At 45.1% G+C, this 11,265-nt stretch overlaps 1 protein-coding gene across 1 annotated transcript; it reads left to right on the top strand.

Annotated features, from left to right (window-relative positions):
* Positions 1 to 10,202: 10,202 nt before the first annotated feature.
* HD556DRAFT_1304199 (major facilitator superfamily domain-containing protein) lies at positions 10,203 to 11,191 on the top strand (the record flags this gene model as incomplete). The annotated part of the gene is made up of 5 exons (XM_041299661.1): positions 10,203 to 10,243; positions 10,283 to 10,651; positions 10,698 to 10,814; positions 10,869 to 11,009; positions 11,065 to 11,191. 5 exons carry the CDS (start codon positions 10,203 to 10,205, stop codon positions 11,189 to 11,191), a joined length of 795 nt encoding a protein of 264 aa, XP_041165870.1.
* Positions 11,192 to 11,265: the final 74 nt, after the last annotated feature.

Genomic DNA, 11,265 nt, shown 5'->3' with positions numbered 1-11,265 from the left:
ACTAACCATTTCGATGCTTTGGGTCTTTGAAGTTTCCCACACTCAATTTCTTACCCATTTCACTTCCTCAGTACTCAATTCTTGGTTGATTTGTCTGTAAATTTATGTCTATGATACTTAAGATATTTGAAATGTACCCCAGGTTTCTGATTATGAAGATTCAATGTTTTGAAGGCATGGGCCCCTTATCAGGCGAAATGGCAAGTATACACACTAGCTCACAAACTCCAGCCTATTGTGAGCTGATCTTGGTCATAAGAAGCAAGAATATAAGCTATGCTCATTATATATTAAAAGGTTGGATCATGGATGCAAGGGCAAGATACTGAAAATCGTGAAAAAATATCACAAGTGCAATTGTCTATGCTTTGTTCCTGGAAAAGGATCCTGTGTGTCCTGGGCTGGTTATATGATATATCTACTCCGAATATGCTCAGGAATAGACTCCCTACAGTCCTTGAGGTCCAGTCCTACAGGGAAAAAACCCCAGCAGGTGAACCACCAGAAGAGGGGGAGGTACACTATACAATAAAGGATTACCCTATGGTCCTGAGCTCCTGATACATTGTTTCTATTGTTGAATAGATGATTGAGATACTATTCACCTAGAAATGAACACATAGGAACATATTTTGTATTTTTATGTATATATGCAATATCCATTCAAGCACCAAGTCTCAACTACCGATTACCAAGTCCCGACACTTGATAGTTGATAGTCAGTATTCGAGCTCCGAGTGCCAATATTGCCTACCAATATCTCAGTCAAATGATAACCAAACCAAGACCCAAGTTCCAAACCTGACTACTGAATACCAAGTATCAGTACTCGGGACTCGGGACTATTGGCTGGAGTACCCAACTATTGATTCACAGGTACCGAGAATTAGAACCAAGTACTGAGTACCTGACTACTGATTCTCGGGTACCAAGTATCAGAACCGAGTACCGAGTACCCCACTACTGATTCTCGGGTATCAAGTATCAGAACCAAATACCAAGTACTGATTCCCTTGTACCGAGTACCGAGTAACGAGATAACCAATTGACAAGAAAAAACTACCAATACACTCACCTTGGCTCGGACTACAACTTTTGTTCAGGAACTTAAACATAATAATAACTTTCATTTTTCATTATTGCCGATGTTTCAGATTTCTTTAGCTTATATCTCGGTTAAATGATAACTGATGGACAAGAAAAGACTACCAATACACTCCCCTAGACTCGGACTACAACCTTCGGTAAGGAAGTTAAGCGTAATAACAACTTTCATTTTTCATTACCATTTGCCTATATTGACTACCGACCAGTGGCTGAGTGCCGAAGCTTGAAACTTGAAATCGGTGGAAAATGAAATCTCGCAACAATGTACACATGAACATGTTTCATTTCCATAAACAATTCCCCGAGTGTCATGTACCGAGCCCCGAAACCCAAAGCCTGAAGCCCGGACTGTGTTGTCAGGTTAGTACAAGACACTCGGTGAATTGTCAAAGGAAATGAAACATTTTCATGTGTACATTGTCGCGAGATTTTGTTTTCCACTGATTTCAAGTTCCAAGCTTCAGCACTCAGCATCCGGCACTCGGAACTCGGAACTCGGCGCTCGGAACTCAGAACTCAGTGAAATGTCTAAGGAAATAGAAATTTCACAATTCCCTGAGTTAGTACAAGACACTCAGTGAATTGTCAAAGGAAATAAAACATTTTCATGTGTACATTGTTGCAAGATTTCGTTTTCCACTGATTTCAAGTTTTGAGCTTGGCACTCGGCACTCGGCACTCGGCTCGGAACTCGGAATTCGGCGCCCGGACCTCGGAACTCAGTGAAATGTCCAAGGAAATAGAAATTTCACAATTCCCCGAGTGTCGTGTACCGAGCCCTGAAGCCTGAAGCCGGGACTGTGTTGTCAGGTTAGTACAAGACACTCGGTGAATTGTCAAAGGAAATAAAACATCTTCATGTGTACATTGTTGCGAGATTTCATTTTCCACTGATTTCAAGTTTCAAGCTTCGGCACTAATTCGGAACTCAGTGTCTTAATAACCGAGGGTCTTATATAAAGTGTGTAAGAATGTAATGACACCACAATTACACTTGGATAAGACTTCTTGCCAGTCCTCGATTAACACGGTCTACGACTTTTCTTCTTTCGTGGTAGATAACGTGTGAGTTCTTGGGAGGCTCGCTAAACCAATCAGGTGATCAACTTAGCCGGAGCTTTTATGTGTACCTCCAATTGCTTTGTCTAGGATTTGCTACCTAGATTCAGAACTGTGGTCTGAAGTACAAATAGCTTTGCCTAGATTGCACGTTCTAGGCACTGAAATGAACTGGGTAGATTTGACCAAGGCACGAGTTGATCAAATAGGCACGAATAGGAGTAGAGACAAAGGGGTCTCTGTGATATCACGTTGACCAAAGACTGGTTGGTCAAATAGGCACAAATAGCACTGGTGAGACAATGGTCTCAAGAATAATCACGTTGACCAAGGCACGATTTGGTCAAACAAACAGTAAACGGGAGAGACAACGGTCTCTAAAAAATCACGTGGACCAAAGACTGGTTGGTCAAATAAACAGTAACGTAAGCTTCTTATCGTAAGAAACTTGTATTCTCAAGGGATACGTTTCCCTGCACTTGTTCTGCCACAAGTGGGAGATCTTGACAAGTGAGATGTCTTGTTCAACTGAGGGGTTCTCTGAGAAGAAAATTTCCTAGAAGAGGGATCTCTTTTTTTGGGGAGAATGGGCTCTCCTTATATACATTTTGTGTGGGAAAGTAATGTAGGTTCGCAAACAATAAAATAAAGAGAGAACCAATCAGAATATTGGGTGAAACCCAATAAAAGTATAAAATACAAATAAAAAATGGAGCAATGACATCAGAGATGACATCATAGTGGAGCTAGAATATTCTAGAGCCTATGACATCATTATGACTCATACATTACATCATAATTTCCAACAGAATAGTCTAGAACTTTCTGTGGAGCTATATGACATCATTATGACATCATACTCAGAATAATATTTTCTGGAGTATCTGGTAGGTCATAGCATCCTAAATAAAAGAAAATAAAAGAACAATGCTAGAGAAAACAAGATAGAAACAATGATACAAATACAATATGCAAGACACGGGCTTTTTAGATAGGTTTTTGTTAAGCTTTGAGCTTTTCTCAATGGTTTTCTCTAGCCAAAGTGAATAAGCCAAAGGTAAGGCAATACCTTAACCTTCATTTTACTTCACATATAAACTAGGTCATTCTGTGATTCCCATTTAACATATGACTTTTTCTTCTTCTTCCATATAAAACTTGAAATATAGGACCGAGGTTTGATACCAAGGTATGGGGTGACTAGTCTGAGGACTGTGCTAACAGACATAATCTTTTGAGGGTTATTCCTAGTAGTAGTTATGTCCATGCATGATTCCCGTATCATGCAGGACATCGGGACTCGATTTTTGAGATGAAAGACATTTTTCAAACATGTTTGAATCAACCTTTCATATATCCATAAACATTTTACCAACTCCCGAACCCCGAAATTGTGGACTGCCGGGTCTCGGGGGTTGGGGGTCGGTGCTCGGGACTTGGGAAATTTGGGGAGATCAATAAAATTTGATCTACAATAAATTTGATTTACAAACAAATTGATTTACAAACTTTTGAAAGATATGTCGTCTCACATATCGAGTCCTGAGTTCCGGGACCCCCGAACCCCGAACCCCGAGACCCGGCAGTCCACAATTTCGGGGTTCGGGGGTGATCTACAATAAATTTGATTTACAAACAAATTGATTTACAAACTTTTGAAAGATATCTGTGTTGTCTCACATATTGAGTCCCGAGTTCCGGGACCCCCGAACCCCGAAATTGTGGACTGCCGGGTCTCGGGGGTCGGGGGTCGGCGCTCGGGACTTGGGAAATTTGGGGAGATCAATAAAATTTGATCTACAATAAATTTGATTTACAAACAAATTGATTTACAAACTTTTGAAAGATATCTGTGTTGTCTCACATATTGAGTCCCGAGTTCCGGGACCCCCGAACCCCGAAACCCGAGACCCGGCAGTCCACAATTTCGGGGTTTGGGGGTGGTAAAATGTCTATGGATATACAAAAGGTTGATTCAAACATGTTTGAAAGATGTCTTACCCGGAACTCGGGACTCGATTTTTGAGATGAAAGACATCTTTCAAACATGTTTGAATCAACCTTTCATATATCCATAAACATTTTACCAACCCCCGAACCCTGAAATTGTGGACTGCCAGGTCCCGGGTTTCGGGGTTCGGGGGTCCCGGAACTCGGAACTCGGTATGTGAGACAACAAAAATATATTTCAAACACGGGTAAGTCAATGTGTTTGTCAATCAACTTGATTGTAAATTATATTTTATTGATCTCCCCAAATTTCCCAAGTTCCGAGTTCCGAGCTCCGGGACCCCTGAACCCCGAAACCCGACACCCGGCAGTCCACAATTTCGGGGTTCGGGAGTTGGTAAAATGTGTATGGATAGATGAAAGGTTAATTTAAACATTTTTGAAAGATATCCCATATGAAATGTCAAGTCCCAAGTTTCGATTTCCGGGTTTCTGGAGTGCCGAGTCCCGAGTCCCGAAGTCCCGAAACCCGGAGTCCCGAAACCCGGAGTTCAAAACTCGGGACTTAACATTTCATATGGGACATCTTTCAAAAATGTTTAAATCAACCTTTCATCTATCCATACACATTTTACCAACTCCCGAACCCCGAAATTGTGGACTGCCGGGTTTCGGGGTTCGGGGGTCCCGGAGCTCGGAACTCAGAACTTGGGAAATTTGGGGAGATCAATAAAATATAATTTACAATCAAGTTGATTGACAAACACATTGACTTACCCGTGTTTGAAATATATTTTTGTTGTCTCACATACTGAGTTCCGAGTTCCGGGACCCCCGAACCCCGAACCCCGAAACCCGAGACCCGGCAGTCCACAATTTCGGGGTTCGGGGGTTGGTAAATCTCGGTTTGGGGTTTTGCACTGAAAATTTGACATTTATACATATCTAGGCTCACCCATATATGTACCCATCTATGTACAATTCCCCCACATCAGCCCACCCATCTATGTATTATCCCCCACGTCGGCCCACCCGTCTATGTAATACATCCTATGTTGGCCCACCCGTCTATATAATTATACCCCACCTCGGCCCACCTGTCTATGTAATAAATATTTTATCACACCCTCGGCCCACCCGTCTATTTGATATCCCTTTCGTCGGCCCACCCGTATATGTAATACTTTTTATGTCGGCCCACCTGTATATGTAATACACCCCGCGTCAGCCCACCCATCTATGTAATATTCCCCTACCTCGGCCCACCCATATATGTAATACACCCCCGTCGGCCCGCCCGTCTATATAACAATATTTGCCTTACATCTCTCTTCAGCCCAGCTGTCTATAATATCCTACTCTACATATTACCCTGATGGGCCCACCCATCTCCATGAATGATCATATTCCCCCGGCCCATCCGTCAACATCAAGGATATATATATCATTGGCATACATGGGCCCACCCGTCTCCATCGGAAATAATATGTGTCCCGGCCCATCTGTCATCATCGAGAATATACACAACATGGGCCCATAATCTGCTGGCCCGTCTCATACGGGATATTATGTAGGTTGGGTGGCCCGTATAATACGGAATTTGTCACTGAAGGGGCTCGCATTGTATCTATCTCTGTCGTACCTCAGCCGGTATCCTCCTCATCGCTGTACATGTTGACGACTTCTTCACCGTTAGCAGCACTAAACAAGCCCTCACTGATTTCAAAGCTGAATTATGCACAAAGTGGCAAGTAGCAGAGCTTGGTGATGCACATTTCTGCCTCGGTATCGCCATCGCACGTGACTGTGATGCTCGCACCATCTCACTCTCCCAGACCGCATTAATTGATCCCATCATCACTCAGTTTGGCCTCAAAGACGCTGTTACTTGTGCCGTTCCCATGGAACCTGGCCTACGGTTATCCCGAAGGGACCATTCCCTGCGCAATGATACAGAACGTGACCTTATGTCCCGCACACCCTATTGTTTGCTCGTCGGCTCACTGATGTACCTCGCGATTGGGATGCGTCCCGACATCTCATATGCTGTGCAACAGCTTTGCAAATTTCTGGACTCTTATGGACCAGCTCACTGGGAGGCCGCTAAACGCATGGTTCGGTATCTCAAAGGCACCCAAACTCTGCGACTGGTACTGGGTGGCAAACACGTTGCACGCCTTCTTGCATACACAGATAGCGACCTCGCGAGCTGTATCGACACTCAACGTTCCATCAGCGGTTATTCCTGTTCACTCAGTGCTGGTGTCGCTACCTGGAGCGCACGGCAGCAGAAAACGGTGTCCCTATCAACGTGCAAAGCAGAATATGTCGCGGCTTCTGAGGCAGGTAAAGAGATCGCATGGTTACGCATGCTCCTTAACGAACTCGGCTTCGGACAAACCTCCGCATCTCCCCTTATGTGTGATAACAACGGAGCTATTGTCCTCACCGAGGACGCGTCGTTCCACGCTAAGGTCAAACATATCGACATTGCCTATCATTCGATACGCGAACGAGTCGCACGACGCCAACTCAAAGTTCACTATGTCCGTATGCACGAAAACATCGCTGATATCTTCACGAAAGCTCTCGCAAAAAAGGACTATGGTCGGCTCCGCAGTTACCTAGGTTTACGGTGATGAAGTCGAGGAGACGTATTGCGTTGAGGAGGAGTATTGGCGCACTGGCGTGCACACGACAACGCAATACACTCTAGCGGAGTATACGACAGGAATTCAGTCTGCTATATAATGGTTCACTTTCACTTTTCCCTCTTTCCTCAGTCCGTTATCTTATGACTGAGGGTATGTCACTTCGTTCCTTCATACGATACCTAGACTAACGACACTACGTAGTCTGACTCTTGTGTCTAGGTACTTACTAATACAGTCCATTATCTTACGACTGAGGTCTGACTCTTGTGTCTAGCCCTCATAGAATATGGTTGTTAAGACCGTGCACAAAGGGTAGGACTGATTCCAAGGGGCTTGGCTTCAGCTCGTGCGCTGCGCCCCTTACCCGAGTATGTGCCCTTAACTTCAGAATGAAGTCCGGAGAAAGTCCAGTGAAGTCCGAAGGACTTCCGGAGGAGCGTGGAAAACTTCGGAAGGACTTTCCGGACGAGTGCGAGAAACTTCCGGATGAGTGTGGGAAAGTTCCGGAGGAACTTCCGGAAATTACGATGGAGTTTCGTCCTGACGGGGATATGTGTAATGGCTACTCAGGACAAGTCCTGAGTAGAAGCAAACAGAGGAAAGGCTGCAAGGACAAAGTCCGAAGCAGAATAGGTCCGGAGGACCGCGGGAAAGTTCCGGAGGAACTTCCGGAAACTCGGAGGAATGGAGGATCGGATGAGTGGATGAGTGGATGAGCGGAGGAGCGGAGGAGCGGAGGAGCGGAGGAGCGGAGGAGCGGAGGAGCGGAGCTCCGGCCTAGGGAATTCCTCCCTAGGCCTGAGATGGATAATGACTAAGTCGGAGGACTAGAACTGTTACAAGGACTTAGGGTGAAGGCTAGTGCGAGGACTAATATGTGTATGATATTCAGACTGAGGAAGTACAAAGATTCTACAGAGTTTATATACTACAGAGGACTTAACGGAGAGTCAGTCAGCGCAGTCCGAAGCTATGCGAGGCTGTGGACGGAGGATGTAGAAAAGTCAAACACTAGTCTATCGGAAAATAGTAAATGAAGACGGAGATGAAGACATAGGAAAATAAAGCCGGAAATGAAACGAGGTACGGAAAATGAGGAAGTCTAACTCAAGAAGGAACATACAAAGGGATAAGGCACGGAAGATAGACATGGGTCGGATCCGGATGTCCGGAGATGAATGCGTGATAGGTCTGGGTCCGGAACGCAAGGAAGACAGAGGTGGGTCGGATCCGGATGTTCGGAAGTCCGGAGACAGGTGATTACCATAAGGGGATGGGCGCTGATTTAAGGTTTGGGTTTGGACATGACAGATAGGTCTGATCCGGAGATCCGGAGATGTGGATATCAGATCTGGCGTCCGGATATCAGATGCAGGAGTACAGGGATCTGGACGGATAGAGGATTGGGTCTGGAGACATGGACAGGAGGTCCGGAGGTCCGGATGAGGCGTGGGAACGTCGTCGGATGTTGGTCCAGAATGCAGGATATGACAATGGTCATGCACTGGCTAGAGAAACCATCCATACTGATACCAGGTAGTATGGTGGTCTGGGGTCTAGTATCAACATTAACAGGTTTGTCGACACTGGTCGTTCATGGATATGAATGCTGACCGTATCTAGGGATCACAAATAAGTGCGTATTCTCGGTTTTCATCATTGTAGTGTCTGATGATTCGACTCAAGTTATATGGGTATTCTTCTGGCCTGTCATATCCCGCATTTCGGACCAACATCCGACGACGTTCCCACGCCTCATCCGGACCTCCGGACCTCCTGTCCATGTGTCACAACCCAATAACGAATTAACGCTGGGCAGAGACTAGGACTCAAACAACAAGATAATCACAAGAGGATAAGGCAGCAGGTACGTCTTGGTATTGCTCACTTGGAGATACAAGAGGTTTGAACTAAAGAACTACTGACTACAAGACACTACCTATATACACATATTTGTAACTGAGATCGAAACTGAGTCTGAACTAACTACCAATCAAATAATAAGATGATATCGTACGATTTTATATATAACTATGATGTCATGACATGTGCCGCAGCAACCGTAAGGTTCTGGAACATTCTGTCAGGGTCGTTTGGAATAAAGTTTAGTCCGGCATACTCCAATAAGTCACGTGACTCATTCATAGGTTCTTTAGGTAACTCTACAATAGACGCCGTTGTTGGGACATCTTCAACTATAAATACTTTCTTAGTAACAGGCGCTGTGACTGGGCGCTTAAAGGACTTAGAATTTAGGAACGTATAATGGTTCGTATTTGGAACTCGTGACACCATGTCTCCAGACCCAATCCTCTATCCGTCCAGATCCCTGTACTCCTGCATCTGATATCCGGACGCCAGATCTGATATCCACATCTCCGGATCTCCGGATCAGACCTATCTGTCATGTCCGAACTCAAACCTTAAATCAGCGCCCATCCCCTTATGGTAATCACCTGTCTCTGGACTTCCGAACATCCAGATCCAACCCACGTCTATCTTCCGTGCCTTTTCCCTTTGTACGTTCCTTCTCAAGTTAGACTATACTCATTTTCCGTACCTCATTTCATCTCCAAGTTCATTTCCTATGATCCATCTTATTTTCTAATACATTTCCACATGCTCGTACATAGCCTTACCCCTCTGCTTACTGATCTGCACAGACTTGCCTCTAGTATATAAACCCCAGTAGATACTCCTGTATTTCCTCAGTCTGAATATTACACATATTAGTCCTCGCACTAGCCTTCACCCTAAGTCCTCATAACAGTTCTAGTCCTCCGACTTAGTCATTATCCATCTCAGGCCTAGGGAGGAATTCCCTAGGCCGGAACTCCGATCCTCCACTCCTCCACTCCTCCACTCCTCCGATCCACCATTCCTCTGATCCTCCAAGTTTCTGGAAGTTCCTCTGGAACTTTCCCGCGGTCCTCCGGACCTATTCTGCTTCGGACATTGTCCTTGCAGCCTTTCCTCTGTTTGCTTCTACTTAGGACTTGTCCTGAGTAGCCATTACACATATCCCCGTCAGGACGAAACTCCATCGTAATTTCTGGAAGTTCCTCCGGAACTTTCCCACACTCGTCCGGAAAGTCCTTCCGAAGTTTCCCACGCTCCTCCGGAAGTCCTTCGGACTTCACTGGACTTTCTCCGGACTTCATTCTGAAGTTAAGGGCACATACTCGGGTAAGGGGCGCAGCGCACGAGCTGAAGCCAAGCCCCTTGGAATCAGTCCTACCCTTTGTGCACGGTCTTAACATGGCCCGTTTCTTTCTCGGCTTTGTCAAAGCCCCGTTTTACCCTGGCGTTCTGTATCTAATATCTGGATGGTACAAGCGAGATGAGCTCGCTGTAAGAACGACTCTCGTTACTTGCGGATCTGTTCTCGCCTCTGGGTTCGGATCCATGTTTGCATCAGGTATACTTACAGGCATGCAGGGAAAACTTGGACAAGCTGTGTGGAGGCAAGAAATGTTCGTCTTTGATGCTCGCTGAAGCTGAAATATCTATAGATGGTTATTTTACATCGAGGGCAGTGCCACCATTCTAGTCGCGATTTGTGCCTTTTTCATTCTTCCTGATTTCCCACACAATACCAAATGGCTTACTGCAGAGGAAAGAGCACTTGCTATTTCTCATCTTGCAGAAGATGGCACTGACGAACTTGGGAAACGGACGACCATGCAAGGACTGCGGGATGCTGTGTGCGACTGGAAGGTGTGGTGGTTTTCAGTTGCACTCATTATCCAGTTTGTGGCGCTATCATTCATCATTTACTTCCCGATGATCGTCGCGACTCTTGGATATGATACAATGAACACTTTGCTGCTCTGCGCTCCTCCATGGGTATTCTCTACAATAGTTGCATTTGTTATCTCAAGGTCAGTGAACGGTCTCTATCTTGAATCACATCTCATGAACGATCAGGTACTCTGATAAGACGCAAAAGTGTCACGTGTTCCTTGTTGTTTCGAGTGCACTCGCTGGTGTTGGTTTCATCATATCCATCTGCACAATGAACACGGCTGCACACTATACTTCGGTGTAAGTAGAATCATTGCACATAAAGCATTGTCTCTTGTACTCAGAGACGTGCAGTTTCCTCATGGCTCAAATCTCTGCTGCATATATGGTGATCTGGGGATGGATCAACAATGTATTCGCCAGAGAACCTGCCAAGCGAGCTGTTGCAATCGCTTTGATCAATGGACTGTTGCAGACCAGAAATATCATTGGAGCGTTAGTCCCATCAATCTCTCACTCTCGTTGATTATTAATTTGACATGTCTTATAGATTCGTCTGGCCGATCAACTGGGGACCTACGTATCATTATTCCTACGCCATCTGCCTCGCAGCACTTGGGGTGTCAACGACAATGTTTGGTGTGATGTACTTGTATTTGAGGCGAGTGAATGAATGAATCGAGAGGGACAAGCGGAATGTGAAGGATATAAACAAGCTTTTACACCCCGTTGGTTTTAGATATCTGGTGTG

This window comes from Suillus plorans, assembly GCF_016647745.1.
Source record: "Suillus plorans strain S12 chromosome Unknown HD556scaffold_5, whole genome shotgun sequence".
Taxonomy (NCBI): Eukaryota; Fungi; Basidiomycota; class Agaricomycetes; order Boletales; family Suillaceae; genus Suillus; species Suillus plorans.
This window is presented reverse-complemented; position numbering and strand designations above follow the sequence as displayed.